At 45.5% G+C, this 23,702-nt stretch overlaps 2 protein-coding genes across 4 annotated transcripts in view; one reads left to right on the top strand and one right to left on the bottom strand.

Moving 5' to 3' along the window:
- Positions 1-3,179, bottom strand: part of ucmab (upper zone of growth plate and cartilage matrix associated b) — a 5,093-nt gene extending 1,914 nt beyond the window's left edge. Inside the window, exons 1-4 of the mRNA XM_040163714.2 lie at positions 3,013-3,179; positions 1,820-1,983; positions 1,639-1,701; positions 1,457-1,552 (exon numbers count right to left, since the gene is read on the bottom strand). Of these exons, the coding sequence (XP_040019648.2) occupies positions 1,457-1,552; positions 1,639-1,701; positions 1,820-1,983; positions 3,013-3,179 (490 nt within the window). The remainder of the gene's footprint in view (positions 1-1,456; positions 1,553-1,638; positions 1,702-1,819; positions 1,984-3,012) is intronic.
- LOC120809702 (cyclin-dependent kinase 17) lies at positions 3,093-23,513 on the top strand. Of its 3 annotated transcripts, none has more exons than XM_040163708.2 (17): positions 3,093-3,493; positions 10,792-10,940; positions 13,754-13,918; positions 14,503-14,636; positions 17,576-17,701; positions 18,791-18,847; positions 18,948-19,062; positions 19,413-19,507; positions 19,714-19,776; positions 20,089-20,212; positions 20,381-20,501; positions 21,064-21,161; positions 21,323-21,428; positions 21,818-21,860; positions 21,971-22,061; positions 22,207-22,284; positions 22,507-23,513. In XM_040163708.2, exons 2-17 carry the CDS (start codon positions 10,814-10,816, stop codon positions 22,542-22,544), a joined length of 1,581 nt encoding a protein of 526 aa, XP_040019642.1. In that variant the 5' UTR covers positions 3,093-3,493; positions 10,792-10,813; the 3' UTR covers positions 22,545-23,513. The 3 variants fall into 3 exon arrangements, with proteins under 3 accessions (XP_040019642.1, XP_040019643.1, XP_040019641.2); XM_040163709.2 differs by lacking the exon at positions 3,093-3,493 and adding an exon at positions 8,721-9,082; XM_040163707.2 differs by lacking the exon at positions 3,093-3,493 and adding an exon at positions 10,299-10,384.
- Positions 23,514-23,702: the final 189 nt, after the last annotated feature.

Here is a 23,702-nt window from a genome sequence, read left to right as displayed (position 1 = left end):
ATGACCTGCAGATGAAAACATCCTGGCAATGAGGGGAACAACTCACTATTTTTAACTTTGCACAGCAGAGTAAATCATCCATCATTTTCCTCCCCGACACACCGGAGCCGAGTTGCTTTTTCCGGCTCACTGGCTCTCACAAAAGGTCAAACAGCAGCATTTAGAGTCTGTTGTCTACGCTTTCATGTCAATACGTTGCTTCCAAAACATTCACCACTAATTCACCAACTAAAACATGGCGACACAAAACCAGTTTGTCAAACACTTTCCGTTGCAAACTTCACCGGCCTGCAAGCGAATTGCTTTTATTTCGTTATGCAGCAGGAGAGAGCTCCTCAAAGTGAGCACAGTTCTGTCTCTGTCTTTTTCTCACGCTGAACCCTTTCGGCCTGTGTGCCGGCACATTCCTCATTAAGCAGTGAGCCGACCGCTCACCCACTCGCTCTCATCTTTTCACCGCTTCGCGTTCACTGTATGCCAGCTTTTAACGGCACACAGTGTCCTGTTGTTACACACGGAGACCTGACAGCGTGTTACACAACTCCGGTTCAGCCCAGCGGCCTCAGTGTGTGTGCTCTCACCTTCCTGTTGGCAGAACTGTACATAACCGGGCCCTTAAATCACTCGGGAATGTCAAACGTTGTACAGCGTGTGAATTTTCACAACACTTGAAATAAAAATATTGTGTGTGTTGGTGTGTGTGTGTGTCTGTGAGCTCCCTTCAGCCCCTTGGGTCCTTCTGCCGCGTCCAGCCGACGAGCTGCTGTGAGGTCTGAGGTCGCCTCGGGTTAGGGCGCCTTCCCCAAACAGTTAATGTTCGGATGGTTGTTAAGATTTCGTTAGCAGTTCATTCAGTACAAGTACAAATGACAAAAATATATTTGTGTTTATATTCAATTTGTGGCAAAAATCACAAAACCCTGGAGCGAGAGGGAGGGAAGTGTGAGTACTGGACAATGTCAGCGGTTTTTATTACAAGACACACAGATATCACAGATATTTGCTCTTTGTTTCACATTGTTCATACTCAACAAACATTGTTTCTATCATTCGTTTTGTTAACGTTTAGGTTTTAAATATTAAAGAAAGTTACACCAATTTGTAGGAAATTCATTAAGTATATAAGATTTATCTGGGTCGTTTTAGCAGAATTTGTGTTACAGTTGCATCACTGTACAGTTTGAAGACAAGTAGGGAATAAAAAAACTCTTGATTGAACACAAAGTTGTTAAGTTATTAATTATTAATTCATTATTAGGAAAGTGAGTACTGTGTTTTAGTTCAAATATTGCAGGCTGACAATTGCAAAACAATAATTGTAAAGACTGATGTTTTGTTAGGAATTGTTCTTTACACGAGACCCAATGTGGATGCAATGCGATGCAAACACAGAACCACCTCGGCGGACCGGACCTCGCTTCAAACTGCCACAAACGAACCCGGTCAGTGGACTCACCGTTAATCTCATCCTGAGACTTCGCCCCCCGTCTGCTGCGTCTCCTGAAGAAGTTTGAGGCGTCTTCCTCCTTCATGAAGATCTCCTTCAGCGGCCCTGCAGTGGGGATCAGGTGGAGGTTCAGCTTACACACTTCAAGTGACAAAGGATGAAGAGGAGAAGCGGCTGATGCGGCTCCTCACCTTGTGGCTCTTTAGCGATGCCTGTGCTGCTGTGCACAGCTGCAGACTCGGCCTCTGGAGACCCTGCGGGACAAAACGTGGAGGCTTCAGATCAAATCACATGTGTTCTAGGTTCCGTGCATACAAAGAAGAAATGAAAAAAACAAAAAACATCACGTCAATGATTCTGCACCAAACTCACAGCAAAGTGCCAGAAGCACAGTGAGGAGAGCCAGGAGGGTCGCGTATGTCCAGGACATCTTCAGCGCTGTGTCTGACGTTGCTGGGAGATACGGGTTATGTGGACCACCAGGAGGGAGAGGTGGGTAGGTGGGAGGTGGAGGTGGGAGCCCGGAGGAATATTGACTGCTTGTCGGAGGAGAGGGAGGGTAGAGATTTGATAAGAGGCTGAATCCAATAAACAGCAGGGAGGCTTTTTCAAGTGGCAACAAGCTGCGCCGATTTAATTTCAACTTGATACATTTGTTGCGTTGTGTTTTGTGGTTTCATGAACCTGTAAGGGCTTGTTTCTTTAGTCGTAGAGGGGGAAACCTTAGGCTTCCTTATATCAATTATTCTACAGGCTGAATTTGCACCACTTATCCAGTTCAAACCCACTCAAGGAAATGGACCACAGACAACATAAGCAAATGGAACCTGCAGGGTTTTCTTGCCAAATGTCTCCTTTGCAGATGCAGATGAAATAGGCCTCTTAACAAAGTTGCTCTCTCTCTCTGCTTCTTGCACAAAGTCCTGCAGGAAAGTATGCAACCTCCTGTCGCATACTTGCATAGTTTTTTTCTCCTACCTAAATTCTGTCGGTGCCCGAAAAAGGGACTGAAGGTTTGAATTGTTCTTGTTGAGCAATTCATTGTTGGTCAGGGAAGTGATAGGAAAATTGTGTGAAAGGTTTCAGAATACATGTTTTAAGTTTGTTCAGGTAAGCGAGGAAAGGGTGTAGAAGGAGGGAACATCTGACTTTAAATTTAACTGCATGTGAGTTTTGAATTTCCGGTTTTATTTGTGAACAGGTTTTTGGAGCGAACTGCCATTGAAAGCTTTAAATGTAACATTATGTTGAATGTCCCAATTTAGAATTATAACATATATTATCATATTGGAGTAAACATTCAATGCATTAATGTGTTGGTTACGTTAATGATGCAGCTGGTAAAGGTAGGGCAGATTTGACTTTATCTGAAATTTGAAAAAGACGTCTTTATTTGTTGATTACTATTTTTGTCTTGGTAATCTGCCAAGAAACTGTGTAGTGTAGTGGTTAGAGTTGTAAAAAGTTGAAGTAAAAAAGTCACACCACAGGTTTTTGACGCTCTTGTCTGCAATGAAGTTTTTATTCATTTATTTCCATAATGGCTGGTTGGTATTGCATCTTACCTCCACCAGGGGCCGCTGTGGGGCCGCTCTGAAAACCTTGTTCTGGAGGTTCCATCAGCGACCGCCGGGAGGCGCTGTTTCCCCCTTCCCGCCCCCCCGCAGACGCTATGAGGACACGGCGGTGTGGAGAGGACAACACTCAACAACCACCAGTGATCACAACACATCGTCTCTCACCCTGCCATGGTCGGAGGAAACGACAACAGCGCGTGCTTTTCTCTGCTGGGAGCGGAACTTTTAAATTCTTAAAAAGAAGAAGATAATAGATAAGTAACTAGCCATGCTGCTGAACGTCACATTCCGCGGATATAAGCAACACTGAAGGGGAGAAAAAGTAGTGCCACCACACCGAAACCAAACCACAAAGAAGCAGCCGGCAGTCTTTTCTTTTTCTTTCACGCTCGGAGGGAAAGACGGCATCCGGCCCGAGAAGGAGCTCCGAGGTCGGGGACTCCGGTCGGAGCAACGTCCATCGGTTCTGGTGAGAGTCACTCGCGTATTTCGGTGTAGGTAGTTTCTCTTGTGGTGAATTTAACGACAGTTAAATGAAAATAGCCCCCCCCCCCGCGCTCAGCTGGTAACTAACATTAACTCCGCATTGCGCAGACGCCAAAAACATCTTCTTCTTCTTTTGACTTCACAGCCGTTCGCTGTGTCTCGTTCGCAGGTGAAACGCTGCGCGGTTGAGCCTTGAAATGAATGGTTTAGTAAACGTTAAGTTCTCGAGCGGTTCCCGCTCCTTCACGTTGAAACGTCGCTGTCAGCTGTAACGCGTTCAGAGGGACTGACTTCTCTGCGTCGCGTCGCCTCGCCACCAAAACACTCACCGACCCGCATTGTAGAGGTGGACTGTCTTGCTTTTTCTGTCTTTTTATTTGGAAGCGTCGCACCAGCTTCTGATCTCACGCACGCAGTCAGTATTAAGAGCTTTAAGCCGTCTCAGCTGTTTGTGGGACGGAAAAGGATCAGCAGCAGATCTGCAGGGGAAACAGTTCGAGAAGGACTCCAGGAATCTGCCCCCCCCCCCCCCCCCCCCCTATCGAAAGGCGGCTATCGGTGAAACCCTGCCCTGCCCACGTCTCGCCCAACCTGCGGTAGTGGACTGCGTGTGTTGGTGGACGTGACACGTCCAGGATGTGCAAAAGGAAGACCTCATTGTTGTGGTTTGGGGGGCAAGTGTCGATGGCAAACCCATGAGGAAGTTCTCCTGCGGGCTGAGGGCTGCTGCTAAAGATTGTTAGTATAGTTTTGATCAATTGTTCTTCTTTTCAAAGAGATTTCTTTTGAAATCCAAAATCTTGAATATTGTGTTCGCCATCATAGTGGATGGAGAAAACGATACATTTTTCAGATTTGAGATGTTAAGAACGTTTCAGCTATAGTTGGATCGTTTTGATTCTTCCTCTCAGTCAGTAATTGGTGGGATTGATATTTATCTGCATACAATTTATTGCAGATAAAATGTTTTCTTTCAATACCAACAATACTTTATTTCGAAGATCTGCTTTTTCACTAAACTTTTTTTTTTCTTTAAGCAAAAGAAACCATGCACTCAAAAAGTAGAGGATTAAGAAAGAAAATCCTCAAACGCATGAAAGTAGACAATCAAAACAGACGTAATATATCTATCTATATATATTAGTATTAAATGCTTTTGATACTGTAGTATGGACACTTTAAACGTCTCACCTGTCACTCTACACTTTTTGTTTCACTTAATGAATGTGCTGCAGAAGCACTTTCTCTGGTTTCCTGTGAGCAGCTTTCAGTTTGACAGCCACAAGCTGCCCAGCTTCCTGGAGATATGTGCATCATTCAGAAGCTTCAGGAGGCGTGTTCATTTATTATTTTTGTGTGTGTGTGTGTGTGTGTGTGTGCTCAAAATACATCCCTTAAGTACCAGCGTACCCCTCCCTCCGAGTGTGTGTTGGTTTGACGTGGAGACGTTCCCTTGGTGAGGGCCTCGGGGGGGTGGAGGCGGCGGCGTAACCCGACCTGCCGTGAAACAGCTGTAGCCATGCGGCGCTTATCCCTCGACTCCCGACGCGGATCAAATGATGGTCCAGTATGCGGATGGGTGTGTGTGCATGTGTGACAGCCTACACATTAATACATGTGTGTTTTTTTTTTTTATTTCCAGATGATTCAGCCTCTACTTTTTAAACCTCAAACTCTGATGCATTTGAAACAAAACACTGTAGACAACTGAGTGATTTTACATGGTTTTGCGCTTACAAATGTGACTTTTTAGTGTGTTTGTGTGCAGCCGGGCCAAGACAGCTGGCTGAAGGTTAATGTGTCGCCGCTCTATGGGGAGCAGCTGCTACGTTACAGGCACCGCTCCCGTCTATAGATAGCCATGAATACAAACTCTTCCTCTTTTCTTTGCTTAAAACAAGAAGTCCTGCGCCTTGGGCCCCCGTGCATGCAGTCGCTCCTCATAGACAAACGCGACCGGCCTCCACTCCCAGATTCTCTCGGCCGCTCTGAGTGTCTGCGGGCAGTAAAGAGCCCGGCGCATTCACCGGGCCAGCTGGCTGAGGACCCGTTTTATTCGGGCCCTCGTCTGATGTATTAATGTCTCAAACAGGTGAGGGACAAATATTGCCTATTTTTCCGTCGCTCTTGGCAGGATTTGCAGATGCTATCTGAATACTTGTCTGGTCTTTATTTGGAAGCACACACACACACACCCAACCATCAGGGTTTTCAGCCAGCATATCTTAACATATTTGACATTTGCTGGGTTGTTCATACTGTTCTCACAGGTTTAATAAAAGACCTTAGCTGGTTTAAAAAGCCGGTCCCGCTGTACTTTGGCTCAGTAGGTTTCTTTCTAATCTGGGATTGAGCAAGTAGAGCAATGTTTGGCTAAGAACAAGTTGCTTCTTAACGACATTACGAATTTTCCATTTAATTAAAAGCTTGGTGAGAAACAGGAGAACAATTAAAGTTTTTCCACAGTAGTTAATATTTGATCTAAAGTGGGCTTTCCATTAAAGATTAGACAACAAGAATTAACAGTTCGATAATCATTCTAAAAAGCTAAAGTTTGCTGGTCTAAAGCTCTGAAATGGTAAAAGCATTTACCATCATATCTTTATAAAATGAATATCTGACATTAACGTCTGGCCTCTCACAAGATAAACTATTCAGAGCTCAATTAAACAGTAAGTTGATCAATTAATCACCAACAGTTGAGGTGTGTACAGACGAAAGTAGACTCCTTTACAAACAAGATATCACTTTCACTTTCTGCTTCTTTTTTTTTCTAAAACGCTCCAGCACATAAACGGGTCTGAGATCACGACAAAGCTCAGTGCCGTTTGTAGTTGGACACAGAGACTGACAATGTGGAAAACCTCGTCCTCCCGTCTGCCCTCAGTTAGAAAGCAACCCGTCCTGTTGTTGCCTTTCAACTGCTGCAGACGGGCGGGGGGGGGGGGGGGGGGTGTAATTGTCACGCTCTCTGATGCTAATGCTCTGCTCACTAACGGATACCAGGTGACTTAACTCAAGCTCCGATCCGATGGGTCCACGCCCGGGCGATTCTCTCTGTAATGAGTGAGACTAGAATGAATAAAGGCTGTCAATGTGTGTGTATATTTAAATACAAGTTATCTTTCACACTTCCTGCCTTTTTCGTCCCATTCGTAAACCGTTCTCATGAGAAGTGCTAGTGGTGCCGTGGCTGTATCTACACGAGTGATGCGTTTAATTTTAACGTCGCTGATATTCAGGACCTTTTGTTAGAGGAAATCAATCCACAAGAAGTTTTGTGAAGATATTTGTGGGTTGATCACATTGCGTAAATAACAGTGCATTAATCACAAAGTGCGTGACCATTTTAACTGCAGCTACATTGAACTTGGTCATCTGGTGTCTGTGCAGGCAGCGTTGCCCCATAGAAGACGGCTCAGAGAGGAGCAGACCTGTCACTCAAGCTGCGGTAGCCATAGCAGCAGTGTTAATCAGCTAGTGTTGAATCTTGTCTGTGAGATCTGTGCCGGTGTGCGTCACCGGTCTGGCCTCCTCCCTCGACCACTGGCTCAGGCTTCTGTTGTATTTTGCACGCACACACACACACACCCGCATACACACACCAGCACAGACCTGTCTGTCAGCAGCATGTAGCCCGCGGTGTGTGAAAGCAACGCAGGGAAAAAGAGCAAAGAAAAGTCCATGAGTTTCCCCCCCCCTTTTTTTTAAACATGTACTGGTTCTTTGCTCATCTTCAATCACATCTTCCTGTTAATATTAAATGCTCACCTGCCGCACCTCATGGGGGCAGTGTGCCTGATTGGCATGCTGAGCTCAGCACCACGCTGCACACAACTACCTCCCGCGTCTCCTGAACCCCCCCCCCCCACTGTGCACAATGCAGTCTCTATGTCAGGCCCCCATGATGGAGCCAGCTACTTCACTCATGGCCTCATTGTCTTGGCCAAGATGAGAAAACGCTGCTCTTTTAGAAAAGCGAAGGCTGAGCTCACCCGTGAACCGTGCCAACGGTCGCGCTTGTTCTTTGTCGTCTCCTGTGTGCGAGCCAAGCAGCCGGGGGGAGGACAGGCGGACCCCTCGTTCTCCTGAAGGCGGTGACTTGAGGTGGTTTACTGAACCCCGCCGGGGGGGGGGGGGGGTCACGGAGAGGCTGTAACCTTTTTTTTCCCTGTTTCTGTGGTGTCCCAGACAGCGGGTGCCCTGTGGCAGCGACGGAGGCCGTGATGCAATTGTTGTTTCTAACAGAACTGGGACAATTAATTGCATGGACTTCAGCTGTGACTTTGGCTTGTGGAGCATTAGTCTGGTATTACAAGACTGCCATGGGAGGGGAAGGGGGGGAGCGGGCAAGAACTCTTACCCCTGTGTTTTTTTTTTTTTTGTAGTCCTGTGTCCTCCATCAGCACACTCTGTGCCCTCACGAATCCATGTGAAGCATATGTGTAGCCGGGGGTGGGAGATGCAGTTTAACATTGGCAGGATAAGTCCTTTTTAAAATGAAGCAGAGTGCTCTGTAATGCTGGGTGATGATGGGGGGGGGGCTTGCTACAGGTTTTGAGACGGAAAAATCAGCATGTCTCCTGTCATGCTCTGTATCTTCAACATGGGGGGAAAAAGCAGTGTTGTTGTGGTAACAAGTCACAGAGGTCGGACCCCCTCCTTTCCTCTCTTCACCCCCCCGCTCCTATGCCACCTCCCAGACGGTCTGGAGCTCAGACCTCAGACCATCAGGGGAGCATGGATAAGGCTCGGAACAGGGATCATGTCCAAAGCTTTACACGCGACCCCCCCCCTGTAGGAACGCCCCCCCCCGCCGTATTCGGGTCTCCTCTCCCCCTCTCTACTGCTCCATTAACTTTCCACTGAACACTCAAAGTGATTTGTATACACAAAGTCTGCAGGATAGTAGGTCAAATCCTGGTTATTTATGGGACGTTAATGTGCTCTGTTTTTTACATCCATAAATTCAGAGGGGGTTCTGCATATCGCCGTGGAAACCAAAGGCAGATTTTAAAAAAAACGGCAAATAGCCTGTCAATTTACCCCAATTTTGGTGCGAGATAATCCTTGAGCTCATCCGCGCGATTGTAAACACAACAGATATTTAATTTCCCATAATAATACCAGGCCTACAACTCAATGATTGTGTTTATCAATTAAACGGATTCTTTTCAGTTACTCCGCCTAGTTTATTCGCTCCAAACCAGTGGAGTGAATTTTGCCTCATTATTAAATTAAAATATGTCTTCAAAAGTTAAACTTCAATCAGCAATTGGATGGAATCGGGGCTATTGACTAATTTGAAAGGAAGACAGGAAATAAACCCTGAGCGCTGAGGAAGTGGTCTCCCTCAGCGTTGGTTCACAGAAACTGTTTCCATCGCAATACTGAGCACGCTTGTTCTATGTGGCGCTCAGGTTGCAGGCTGGTCTGAAGTCTGCAGCAGAGCGGGTAGCGCAGTGAGCTGTGGACCAGAGCAAGTCGAGAAAGAACGAAGTCTCCTTAAACAGGATGCACTTAACGGTCATGTGATATGATGGAGATTTGAACTTTCCTCGTGTGGTTTAAGGTACTGTGATCTACAGTTTAACGCTGTCCCAGTTTACCTTGGCCTTGAGCCCAGATCAGAAAGACGGTTGCTTCTGTCTGCTGGGGGGGAGGGGGGAAAGGGGGGGCTGGCTCTCTGCCGCTGAAAGCTTAACTCTTTTTAAACCGCCCTCTAACTTTGTTTGTCAGGCGTAAAATAGTAGCTGCTGGTTTGTCTGCATCTTCGCTTTACCGCCGCGGTCGCCATGTTTTTGGACTTGTTCACCTCTCGGCTTGTTTTTTAAGCCAAATCTAATTTTCCACTCCGGGCCTAATCTGTACTGTAATAACTGACAACCATCTATTAATGGTTTCATTTGTGTATCAAGCAGAAATGCCTGAAATTCTTTTTAAACGAAATGTAAAAAAGGATATTTAGAGACGTTTCACTGGACACAAGGAACTTTCTTATACATTATGTTGACGGTCATGCTGTTCTCCATTAAGTTAAAACGATGGCTTCTTAAAGGGTTCGGCACAGTTTTTCAAGTTGTAAAACAAGTTTATATAATATAATATTCCTATTTAGTATGCAGGAGAGTTCACTCCCCCATTCCAATGAGTGTGGTAGCAAGCAGTCCTCATTCAGTCGTTTTGTGAAGAATTCTTTTCTAAAGTGTGGCCGCGGATAAAGGGAGGCTTCAGTTGTCTGAATTGCACAAATCAAATGTGCCGAACTTGTCAACGTAATTGAATTTCTAGTTCTGAAATTTGCAGTAACCTCCTCTTGATTTGATCCGCCAAAGCTTCGTGTTTCTTTTTGCTGAATACATTTGTATACAGAATGAGAATCTTTTTATGTTGTGCTCACATTGAAATCTCTTTGTTCAGTATCAACGGGAAGAATGATTTCATTTTGCAAAAACAGTATGTGTCGACTCGCTCTAGTTCCTGCCGTGTCCCGATTCGCCTCCATGTGTGCTTAACATGTTACATCTCTGGATATCATTCAGCTCATGGGGGATATTAGGAAGACAAGGTTGTCAGTAGGGAGTCGGACGGGCTCGTGTTTGTATCCGCAGCAGCAGCAGCGGAGTCATGATCTCCACATTTAGGTCACAGGGAGAGGCTGCTCCTAATCCGCTCCCGTCTAAATAGAGATCCTGTCGCTGAATCTTTTTCTCTCCCACACACACACACTGTCTCCTCGCTCTCATAATCAGCTACTCTCGTGTACACGGTGAATGCAGCTGGAATGTGTTATTTTGGACCTGATGCGGCCCAGGATAGTCGCGCTCCATTCAGGAGCAAATCCCTCTGGTTTAGGATTTGCTTTTACAGAGCGGTAAGCCTCGGGCCGTACGCTAAACTCACCCGTAAGAATCTCTCGCCGGATTGTCATGTTTTCCCAGGGGGAGGAATTTAACGTTATGGGCCTGAATGAGCTGAGTCATAATTAACGTCGCTTTGCTGATTTGTTCACACCTGGTGATTCAACAACTTCTTTCATTACACTTCCAGTCTTGGTGTGGGATTATGCAACATGGCTGCAAGCAATTGAGGTGTCGTCTTTTCAATTCCAGGCAGTTTTGTCTGTGAAATGTCAAAGCCTGCGACAACAATAGAGCGCACAGATAGTGGTGCAGAGTAGACCTCCTGTAGAAAGGAACAAACAAGCAGTATCTGTCCATATCCTTGTGTAGCATGGGTTAAAACCGCTGCTCAAACAAGTATTTGATCTGTCATCATCAGGCCTCCCCTTCCCGAGAGCTCCATGGAGAAGATGAAGAAGTTCAAGCGGCGTCTCTCTCAGACGCTACGAGGCAGCCACACCATCGACGAGTCTCTGTCGGAGCTGGCGGAGCAGATGACCATCGAGGAGAACGGCCTGAAGGACAGCGGTGAGGTTCAGGAGCAGTTTGTAGAAGCCTCTTACGTTGTTGGAGGAGTCTTCTCCACCTTCCTTTTCTATGGTCTTGATAACACGGGTATCTCCTGGGTAATGCAACAGTTATGTATGTTACGAGTATTACCTTTTTCTATTTCTGTCATTTGGGAAAATAGCTGCTCCAACTGCTACACAACCACGAGGCACCATTAGCCCTTTTTCAGTTTCATTTATCTATTGTATGGCTATATTCTTTTTTTCAGCATTAATATAAGGTTTAATAATATGGTGACGTATAATGGCAATGCACCAACTGCAATTCTCTTTTTTTTGTCTCTACGAACCACGGTTGTCTGCTTCCAAACTATTTAATATTTTCTCTAAAACTGCACCAAGTTAGAGGACCTTCCATCCCTCAAATCTCCAGAAGTACCGCAGGTTAACGGACGAATAGAACACGATGGGTCAACTTCATCAGCGATGACAGGATTGTCTTTATATATATATATATATATATATATATATATATATATATATATATATATAAAGAAAGAATAACTTCTACAATGATGGAGGCTTATCATCCACATCTACATTTGGTTAACGCAATTATTTTTGTATTATCATGGAATTGGTTACAGGTTACAAGGTGGACAATGAAGAGAAGTGTTCAGACCGGTTACATTAGTAAAGGATTTAAAACATTGAATAACTTGTTTTTTTCCTCCACCACTAAATAAATAAGTGGCAGGCTGGTATAAACAAAGCCCATATTCATGCTCCAGACTAACTTTTTACATTTCCATCACGTGACAAAATGAAAGTCTGAAATAGCGGCTTCATTTTTAAGGACAACCTTTGCATAGGATTTGGATAAAAGTCCTGTCATTATCTAAGACTTATCAGAATCTAAATACCCACTGAGTATGTTTTCAATCGTCGTAGGTTTCTGCGAAGTCTAATCTCATCTCGTCAGTTGGGTTAGTGATACCGTGACAGCACTTCATCGATCAGATATGTTCTCTTGGGATTCGTAAATTACATTTGTCCTTAAAGGGATGTTTCAGATTTTTTGACGGGGTTGTATGGGTTTCTGTAACCTTCAGCAGAGCGAGGTCTGCATGTGTCTGATGGGGGACTGATCGACGTGCTTTGATTAAATACGGTTCCTCTAGCCCAAAACATCTCAAGAGTTGTGTACTGCTGCCCCTGTTGGTTAGTTTTTTTTCTCGTTGTGTGACTTGTGGATCCGCATTCGCCGTTCTAAAACCCCAGGGACTGTGGAGAAGTGCATCCTACCAGCCCACACTATCCACACTCCCCGGTGAATCTTTCATGCGTCAAAGCCTTTGAACTCCTAACTGCCGCTCACTTGACATTGAAAATAACGTCACATTTACAGCAATAACTCTGCCATGCTTCTCTATTGACGTCACTGCGGACACACTCTGTTCCGCCGTCGTAGATACTGTAGTTCGTCACACCGTTCATCTGGATGCCAGCGAAGGTCGTGGCCTTAAAGGCACCATAATCAAAGCATAGTGGCACAGCAGCTTTTCTCTGCTGGCATTCACAAAGGGGAGCGAGGGAGGGAGCATGACTCTGTGTACTGCCACATCCGTTGCCGTGGTGCTCAAGATCGCATTACCATGACATTGCCCCGGCAACTTGGATGACTTGGTGAAACCAGCCGGGCATCTTGATGCATTGCTCTTTTTTTATTTTTTTTCTCTCCGATCTTTCAACTCTTCTTTTTTCTCCTTTGGCAACCCAGACGTCCCCACGACCCCCATGCCTCTCTGTCCCGTCGTTGTTTTTTTCTGTCTTTTGTCTAATTGGGAAGTTTCCCCCCTCCTCCCCCCCTACTTCAGTTAATCAGATCATCCAAGTCTGCCACCCCCACTCTACCCCCCCCCCCCCCCCCCCTCCCCCTGAGAACTAACTGAGCTTTGCAAAGAGCTTTTTGTGTTGTGGTTAACACCAGGTCTGGTCAGAGTGGTGTGTGTGTGTGTGTGTGTGTGTGTGTGTGTGTGTGTGTGTGTGTGTGTGTGTGTGTGTGTGTGTGTGTGTGTGTGTGTGTGTGTGTGTGTGTGTGTGTGTGTGTGTGTGTGTGTGTGTGTGTGTGTGTGTGAGAGAGAGACAGAGACGGTGAGTGGGGTAGAGGGGAGACAGCATGGAGTGGCCAGATGAGATTTGATCTGAACTCTGATTGGGGAAAGCGCTCTGGTCCTGATCTGATTATGTAACACTTCTAACTCCGGCCAGCAGCTGCAGAGAGATAAGAGTCTGGATGGAACATGGGATCTGTGGGTTTTTTCTTCTATTCTATGTTTTTTGCTTAACAAGTGTTCGGAGACCTGTGAACTTAAACCTTTTATTTTATTTTTATTTTTTTTAAGAAAATCAAGTACAAAACTGTCGAGAATGAATTGACCCTTGAAACTAGAACCCAGACAAGAGATGGGGGTGGTTGCTTCCTGCAAACCTCTATAAATCTTATTCAGTATTTAATTGGGCATTGCTGATCTGAAATGAGTCACGACTGCAACTACGTGGCTTGTTTCCTGCCTTTGGATTTTTCATGTTTTAGGATCAACTTAACAGAACAGTCCCCTTGTGCAACTGTGATGCTTTGATCCGGTCTGTCGTGCTATGTCACCACTAGTGTGGCGTTAGTGACTTGGAAAGCTTTTTGCTTCCAGCAGATGCCAAACGTTGTTGGTCTGTTCCATATTTCCGTTTTGCGTTAATCAAGTCACAGGTAATCTCGAATTCCTGCTCATTTATTCAACCCAATAACAAAATAAGCGGTTTGTTTTTCTGCAGAGCCGATAGTGAGGAACGGTCGCCCCCCGTCGGCCCACAGTGTCCACTCCTTCCTCCACCAGTACACGGGCTCCTTCAAAAAGCCGCCGCTGCGACGGCCGCAGAGCGTCATCGGGGGAGGCCTGGGCTCCCTCATGGTCATGCCACGCAACGGCAGTCGCCTCGGTGAGACGCACGTCACATTGACGCCTACACAAACGGCCTGGGATCACATTTAACATTTGCCTTTTTAAAATAGTTTACTTTGTCAAGAGGTAGAACAGTTTTTCTTGTTTTCTTCCTATGACTTCGGATGAAAGGCGCTTTAATAAAAGAATAAATGAGACAAGAGTCCGCTGATCCTACGCACACAAAGGGATATATTATGTGCTCAAAACGAACCCAGCTTGAGGCATAAATATCAGTACAATTGCTCCAGTGTTCCATTCAGTCTCACAACAAGCCATTTGTTAAAAAGATAATGACGTGGGATACTTCAAGCTAACCAACAGTGTGGACGCCTAACCCAAATGGAGTATTTAAAATGCCCCCCGCAGTTATAAACCATGGGGAAAACTGGGGGTATTGTCATGTATGGCTTTGTCTCGTAAGTCCTCGTAGCGATGAAATATAATAAACCATCAGTCAAACCTCAAACCTAATATACTTGTGTATCTCTTCACGTACACTCATCTGACACAGCCAGAAGACTCATGACAACAGGACCTGCTCAACCTCCTGTCCCATTGTCCCGTCTTTCTCTACTCCAGATATCGTCCACGAGAACCTGAAGATGGGGTCGGACGGGGAGAGTGACCAGGCGTCGGGGACGTCCTCGGACGAGGTGCAGTCGCCCACGGGCGTTTGTCTGCGGAACCGAGGGAACCGGCGCATCTCCGCCGAGGTGAGGATTTCCTCCGTCACGTTGGATTCATTCATGGCCGTTCTGCCGTTTTTTAAATGGGGCCTCGTGGGCAACATGACTCACTGCAACCTACACTACAACATGTATTCGTTGGCCCGTACGTGGTTGTTGAACACGTGTTTTGATCAATGAATACGCTGAAAAGGAAAGGAGGTATGGATTCATGATGAACGAAGAGTCAGTTTTTAAAGATGTGTGCGTCACGGCATCGCGCTGTAAGACGTAGGAAAGTATCGTAGGCGAGTTCTCGCAGTGTGTCATGAACACGCTAAAGTCCTCAGCTGCCCACAACATCACAGCAGGACACACACACACACACTGACTCCTCATTCTGTACTTCTGGGCTGAACATACTCTGAAAATCTGTTTTTAAAAGGTCTTCACAGATGTCATGACCATCAGCACCCGCCCCCTTACTTACTCCCTCATTAAACACACACACACACACACACACTCCTATGTTGGTTACATGATATAAACACAATATGAAAAGACCACTTGCTGTGATTATTATTGTATTTCTTTGGGATTTCATTTCACCACCAGCATTTTTCTGAAAAAGGTGACTTTGCACGTATTTATACCGGTGTTCTTATCCCAAATTCATAAAAGCGCCAACATTTGAGAACAAAAGCAGCTGCTGCAGTTGTCATGGCTTGCTCCATGCTAAGGCGGGTTTAATTGAGCAGCGCATATGGATAGAGGGATGTGCCCTTAAAATGCAGAACAAGATCAGAAAGAAGGGAAATCACGCTGTTTCAGGCAGTAACGTGTGCACATTGGGGTTCTTTTGAATTGAGCCAATTTCTACCATCGACTTGCATCATATTATTGTGTAAATGTCAGCAGTAGTTGGCGAGATTCAAATGGACAACTCTCTCTCTCTCCCTTTAGCCACTTTAATGGCCACTAATGGGATTCACGGAAGAACCATTTACTGTCACAGTGAAAGGGAACAAGGAGATTACTTCTCGCCTTTCTACTTACGTTTTCATTAAGTTGAATATTCTCAAACAAAGCACACCACAGATTTGCCTGGGTGATACATTTGTAATCATTTAGGATTTTAATGCGTTTGTTACCAATTTGACCTCTTTCATTTCCGGCAGCTTGAGCTTTGTGGAATCGCCGTCCTTTTGTCATTTACACTTCCCCATACGAAGATGAAGAGTGAACTTTTAAATGTCTCAAGACTGTTCTCAAATTACTGGTAGAGACGTCGAGTCTATTGCAACCTGCCGCAGGATCATGCATGCAAACTCATGATGGAGGAACAGCCACTTCCCTCTCCGAAGCTCTTTATTGGTCGGTTTGATTGCGGGACATCTGCAGGCGGATGCGTCTTGCTTCAAAGACAAACCAAACATGCAAGACTGAAAGTAAAGCAAAAACAACAGCGTAGTTAAAGCAGCATCCTTTTTTTTTTTTTTTTTTTTTGAGGCTACACACACACACACACACACACACACACACACACACACACACACACACACACACACACAGGGACATGACACACCATCTCCTGCTGTGTATTAACAGTGTGCACAAGCACCCCTCACTTCCTGTGACTGTCTCACAACCTGAAGAGGTTTATTGGGAAAGAAGCGAGAACACAAGCAAACTGATGCTTTCTCGCGGCCCAACGAACAATCCGTGTACTGTGGTCGCTGGTGTGAGCGGCGGGGTTGTTGTTGTTGTTGATGAGGGAATCCAACGGTGAAATCAATGACTCGGTGGTGGAGGAGGTGATGGAGGAGAAGGAGATCCCTGTCTGTTCAGGTAGAGGATTGTGCGTCTCTTGCTCAGGACGAAGCAACACTGTTTTGGGATTACATCACAGGGATTACTGTAATACGCTCCAGATGGGCTCCTGTTGTTACAGATTAGGAGAAGTTGATTGGACAAACAAAGGAGAACGGGGGGGGGGGGGGGGGGGGGGGTGTAAGGGTCTGGTGATGGATGGCATTGTTTGCTCTGCTCTGGGGACGAACCAACTATAGTGACCCGGCACACAGAAACCAGCAGAACCAAACTGGACACAATTTCATTCAAAATACGGATGCATCAACATATTTCTTTTATTTGATTATTTGTAGATTTATCACAACGCCTTGGATTAAAGTAGAAAAATCCTGTTTTTGTTTGTAAAAAAAATCTTATCAAAAGATACCAAAATATTTTAAGTTGCATATCTGATTAACAAGTCTACTAAACACGTCCAGATATTGTGTGCTTCTTTCCTTTCATGTCCTCCTATAACGCTGAGCACACGTCTGAATCCATCAGCTGTCATCGACAACAAAACCAAACCGCTGAGTCACTGTCGTGAATGTGAGGCTGAAATGCAACTTGAGTTACAGATTCCTCAATGAGGTTGTTTTTGAAATGTGGAAAGTTCAAGTTCCACGTCGTTCCGGTATATTTGGGCGGGGGCGGGATACTAAGTATCCAGTGTTACCTCAGAGGAAGTGGGAGATTTAAAAGGGAAAGAGAAGCCAGATTAACAGTAATCTAACAAACAGAGGAAATGCATGATGGGAAGAATTCAGTTTTTGCACTGCGAGCGTGTTTTCATTTTATATAACGAGTCATTAGGATAATGCTTCGGTACTTTGTTGCTCTGGCAAAGACTTTACCTGCTACACAAGTACATGCTGCGACACACACACACACACACACACACTGCCCTGTCTATTGACCGACGAGGCTTAAGGGTGGCTGGTTCCTACAGTTAGTAGTTGTTTACTTTGGGCCCTCCCCTTTTTATTGTCAATCTCTGGTATTTATTCAGCGTTAATGCAGTTTTCTGAGGGTTACTCAGATACTTACTACTTTTTATGGTCTCACATCACGTTGACACTGTTTTTGAATTCAGTTCTGTGTTTTACTCGTTTGTTTGTTTGTTCGTTTGCATTCAGGACCTGAACAAACGTCTGTCTCTACCGGCGGACATCCGGATACCTGATGGTTACCTGGAGAAAATGCAGCTGAGCAGCCCGCCCTTCGACCAGCCGCTGAGCCGTCGCTCCCGCAGAGCATCACTGGTGAGACACGAGAAACGAGGGAAAGAGGGAAAGATGTTGGAGAGCAAGAAAGAAAAGGGATAATTCCAAATGGTGGTCAGATGGACTGTGTGGTTGTACAGACAAAAATCACTCAATTCCAAAATGATTCTGGATATAAGGAGCATCTTTTGCCTCCTCGTCTTTGTTTGAAGTGGATTAAAGTCACTAAATCGGCCGTACCTAATATTTTGTAGATAAAATCAGGATCTGCAGGTCACTAAGCAATAGAAACTAAAATAATTCCCTGCTAAATGTTCAATATAAAAAAAAGAAACTGAAGTGCTGATACCTCCAAACTGCTTATGTAAATGCGGAGCACTTGCCGCCCACGTCTGAGAGCGAGCAGTTTTGATTTGAGACGAGGTGGCGGAGCAGAATCGGGCGGAAACAAAGGAAACAGAAAGGCCGTCAGGGAGGAGCTGTGGAACATAGACAGCTGTGAGAGTTGGGTTTTATTTAAAGGCAGCTAGAAACCAAAGTGAGAGAGGGAGCTCTAACCGCATCCCCTCAGACTGCTTTCTTGCACCCCGGTGTTCACCAGCAGCAGCAGCCCCAGTAGGTGGCTTGTGGTTTTACTTTGAATGAGCATCTGTCAGAAGCGAGACGCCGGGCCTCACGCGGTGCAGAGCGCCTTCTACCTGGCTGTTCTCTTTAGAGCCCACTAGAGATTTTCACATCGTCATTGAATCTGCAGATTTGATCCTTTGTCAACAGTTGTTTTATTTGTAAAATAGGCAACGCTCCCCACAGGCTGAGATGATGCCTGTGATACTCCAGTAACACCACAAAGGCACATTTATACAGCTGACTATCGGACGGGACATACTTGTCCAAGTCCTGTTTAGAGGTTTCCATTTTGTGTTAAACACTCATTTAAAATAAAGTCTGTGTTCCCCTCCTTGTAAACAAAGAACAAATCAGTTGTCACCAGAGATTAGCTCTGATGGTGCCCCCCCCCCTCATTGCTCTGAGGCCATCATAAGGATTTGCCGTAGTGTCTGTAAGCTTGTCAGTGCTCCCAAACACGCTCTTATTAATAATGCGGTTTGTCCTTTTTCTCGTCTGCAGTCAGAAATCGGATTTGGGAAACTGGAGACCTACGTGAAACTGGACAAACTGGGGGAGGTACGTGAGGGTGTTTCTGTTTATCCTGACACGGCTATGGAGCCTACCTCTAACACACGGCAGCCTGTCTCACCTCGTCCCTCGTCCTCCTGTCCCCCAGGGCACATACGCTACGGTGTTCAAGGGGAGAAGTAAGCTGACCGACAACCTAGTGGCGCTGAAGGAGATCCGACTGGAGCACGAGGAGGGGGCTCCGTGCACGGCCATCAGAGAAGGTATTTCTCAGCATTATCTCATACATTACCCACTGTTAGTCCACTTTTCTCTCGCCCTAAAATAGGTTTAGTTATGAACACAATACTGAAGATCATTATTCACTGTTTTCACTCAAATGGTTTCATATCCATTACATTTTAAACCGCAACCATACAGACTCATTTCCTCCACTGTTTTGGGGATAATATTTATGCGTTTTATATGTTTTGTTTTGTCTTTGGTCTTTTATCCGATTGTATTGTGAATTTGTTGACTTACTTTTGTGTGTCGACGCTGTGTGAATAAACGTCACTTGATGATTTTAAGTGTGTCCAGTCGTTACAGCCTTGTCCTCCTTCTTGTCCTCCAGTGTCACTACTGAAGGACCTGAAACACGCCAACATCGTGACGCTGCACGACATCATCCACACGGAAAAGTCGCTCACACTGGTCTTCGAGTATCTGGTGAGGACAAAAGTGTGGCCACCCTCCCCCCTCCCTTCACCTCTGCCTGACTCGCAGGTTTATTCTCTGCACGGAGGCTAAAATGAATACATTTGACATCATTATTATTCATGACCGTCTGCAGGGTCGGGGATGATAATGCAGGAGCACTACTGTTTACGTGCCTGCAGCCTTTGCACTCTTTTAACACGCTCTCTCTCGTCTAGGACAAAGACCTCAAGCAGTACATGGACGACTGCGGGAACATCCTGAGCATGCACAACGTCAAGGTGAGCCTCTGCAGACGCCCCGCTGGCCCGGCCAACTTTATCAACTGCCCCCAGACGCTGTTAGTGTGCCCCCTGGTGGTGGAGAGAAGGCCGTGCAGAGAGAGCGCTCTGTTTTGTTAAACCTTCTTTTCCCACGGAAATCTTTTTGGTTTCAAATTTGGTCTTTAATAACAATAATTAAACTGCACATTGAGAATGTTGATGTCCTGAATTTAGTGTCTTTCATTTTTATAAAAAATGTATATTACAAGGGGTTTGGATAAGTTAAATGTAATGCAGCAACATCGATCTAAAATATTTCTTTCCTCCTAGATTTTCTTGTACCAGATCCTGCGAGGATTGGCGTACTGTCACAGGCGGAAAGTTCTCCACAGAGACCTGAAGCCCCAGAATCTGCTCATCAACGACCGAGGAGAACTCAAACTAGCGGACTTTGGTAAAAACTACTAATATGTGAAAAGATTTAACATTCTTTTGTGTCATTTGGAACAAGCGTCACTCCTCTTTATACCGTTCTAAAGCTGAACCCAACGTATTTCATCTACATTGTTCCATATTTACAAAATGCATATCTGTTTTCATATCTCATGTTTTTGCTCCACAGGCCTAGCGAGGGCCAAATCTGTCCCCACTAAAACCTACTCTAACGAGGTGGTCACTCTTTGGTATCGGCCCCCCGATGTGCTGCTGGGCTCCTCTGAGTACTCCACTCAGATAGACATGTGGTGAGTGGGCCTCCCTCAACAGCGCCGATTACAACTGTGAAAATACTTGACCTCCTTATGTTCATATGACTGAACACGGCCCTCGAGTAATTTAAGTATTGGTATTAATAGTAAGTATTACTATAGTGTCCTCCCTACACGCCTAGAGGGAATCTTTACTAGTGTCTCACAAACGTTTCCTTGAAAAGGACAATTTAATGAAATACTTGGTTTTGACATACTATAATACAGACATATTTCTGACCTTTACTCATTGGAGGTCAAAGGTTACCGTTACCTCAGACACTTTTGGGCTCCAGAATTCAAATATCTATTTGGATAAAGTGATAACATTTGGGTCGGATGTGGATTTGAACTGCAATTTGATGGGTCGGCATAATTATACAAGCTGGGTTATAATTCTAGTTGATTTATTGGACAGATCGCACAGTTAATGTACAATTCAGGGAGATGATTCATAAAATGCTAGTGGAGGCATGAATACAGATGACTCGTCGATTTGAATCTTTGTGTCCGCCTCAGTCCGATATGTAACTGCGTACGACTTAATCCCTCCTGTCAGGGGTGTGGGCTGCATATTCTATGAGATGGCCGCCGGCAGGCCGCTGTTCCCCGGCTCAACGGTGGAGGACGAGCTCCATCTGATCTTCAGGCTGCTCGGTCAGTGCTGCCCCCTGCTGACAGGGGAGCCTTCAACCTTTTTTAGACTAAGCCTTTAATCGCATAAACCCTGGCATGTTGCCCTTGTGGCAGTGTGAAAAGTCCCTCCAGCTGCCATGGACGAGCCTTACTAATACCGTCCATTGAATGTCCCTCCACAGGCACTCCCTCTGAAGACAGCTGGCCCGGAATATCCTCCATGGACGAGTTCAAGTCCTACAAGTTCCCCAAGTACAAGGTTCAGCCGCTCATAAACCACGCCCCCAGGTATGACCGGGATCCTTGTAATGTACCGATCGTCTTTTATTCTCATGCTGCAGCTTATCAAATGTCCGGTTGGGTTATTCCAGATGTTTACAGTAGATGGCAATTCTACCCTTTACAACTTCTTAACACTGCCCCCTCACCTTTCTCGTAAGCTCTCCGATCACTGAAGATGGAAATGAGCACATTTTCCTGATCAGACCCAGGTATTGGAGAGGTTTCCGTATGTGAGGTTTCTAGTCGTTTTACTTGGAGAGTTCGCAGCGTGGGTCCTCTGTCACTTCCTGTTAGGAAATCCTGTGAAATAGTTGACTGTGCTTCCTTCCTTACACTACCAGCATCTGTGAGTCATTCGACCTCTACTGACCTCTCCCCCCCCACCCGCCCCATAGGTTGGACAATGATGGCATCGACCTGCTGATGTCATTCCTGAAGGTGAGTCTTTCTTGGGGAGAGAGGTGGCCCAGTCGGCACACGTTTACTTCATTTTGTTTTCATTCTTTAATGACCGTACGTTTCTTTTCTTTTTCTGCCCTGAACCTCAGTACGAGTCGAAGAAGAGAATATCTGCAGATGAAGCGATGAGGCAGCCGTACTTCAGGAGCCTGGGGCCACGTGTGCACACGCTGCCAGAGAGTGAGTAATGAAATGGCAGCGCGGCGATGCAGACTTGGCAGGCATATTGCCGTGTACAGCGAGGATCCGTTACAGCCTCATAATAAAGACACTGTTCTCATGGCACCATGTGATTTCTGTCATACTGACCGACTCTGTCCGCTAGGCATATCCATATTCACACTGAAGGAGGTCCAGATGCAGAGAGATCCCGGCTACCGGAACTCCTCCTACCCCGAGTCAGGTAAGAGATGATGCAAGTAGAAAAGACTAATATTAATATAAATATTGCTTGTATGTTTCCTCCCCAGGGGGCCACAGAAGAGCCTGTTTTACGTTGAAGATTTTTTTTTAAATGGCATCTTAAGAGGATGACTTTTTGTCTGATGGCAACTTCTAATGTTTGAAAGACTCTGGCGCAAACTGTGGAAACAGATTGAATGTTTTTTTCCTTCTCTCCCCTCAGGCAATGGAAAGAACAGAAGACAGAGCATGCTGTTTTAGATTCTCTGGACTGTTTAGTTATTTGAGAAGAGTCACCAAGCTGTGCAGCCTCGCCGATGGATCAGTGACCAGGAATAGATGTTAGCGTGGAGTTTCGTCATCAAGCTACTGGTGAAACTGGTCTACAGTGCCACAAAGCTCCTCCCCCGGTCCGGCCCCCAAAGAGACATTTATATACTGTACATCTATATTTATTGAGAAGAGAATTCGCTGCTAAATCCAACTACTGTCTAGAATTCTAACTGACTCAGTCACTTTAATGAGTACATGCAATGTGTATAGATTGTTTATTTCTTAATTTTTTTTTTGTTTGAAGTGGTATTTTAAGAGATGTTTCCATTTTCATACGGAAAAAAACCTCCCCAGAGAGTGTTTGGGTGTGAGGACAAGCAGAGGGACGTTTGTGTAGCAACTCAAAAGGGTTTGATTTCCTCTCCTCTCAGCAGCACCCATCACGTGTGACTTTGTACTCCGCAGGTCTTTGAGGCCAGCTTTAATATAACTGCTGATGTTATCGTAGCTCGAGGCTAATAAGTTGGGTTCCCGAACACAAAGATCAAATTCTTGTCAGATGCCGGCGCATCATTCCAGGATCCTCCAGTCTGTTAGTGGTGAATCCCCAGTGTCTGAATGTGCTGCATCACCCATGTGTTCTCCACCAGCTGTAGAAGGATCCTTCCCCGGATCCGGACTGCCTCCATCATTGATGCATGTCCGCTCTGTTGTGTGAGAAAGAACTCCCAACGCGAGGTGGTGGAGGAGGTGGAGGAGCTCCGGGCCTCCTCCTCCTCCACCTCCTCGGGAACGCCATCCTCAGTCTGTCTATTTAACAGTGTTACAAGAGATCTTTTGTAAGATATTCTTTGACTTTATTTGTTGATAATTGTTATTGCCGTGGGATTCCATTGCAGATGCCGTCCCACGTCAGCTTTTCCAGTACAGAAAATTAAATCTGAAGTTTAAAGCAAAGCCACATGAACTTTTTTCGTCTTTGCCACAAAATTGTTTCTTTTAGCTGCCGTTTGTACTCCAGCATTAAATGCTTAGTTTATTGAGAAAATTGATCACAATAGAAACACTTTTTTTTTTATCCACTGACTGTTTTGAGGCGGCTTTGCCATAACTGCTGATTTTATAGTAGCTGGAGGCGAATGAGAG

Source organism: Gasterosteus aculeatus, chromosome X (genome assembly GCF_964276395.1).
Source record: "Gasterosteus aculeatus chromosome X, fGasAcu3.hap1.1, whole genome shotgun sequence".
NCBI lineage: Eukaryota > Metazoa > Chordata > Actinopteri > Perciformes > Gasterosteidae > Gasterosteus > Gasterosteus aculeatus.
The sequence above is the reverse complement of the archived record's forward strand: the minus strand, read 5'-3'. Positions and strand labels throughout refer to the sequence as shown.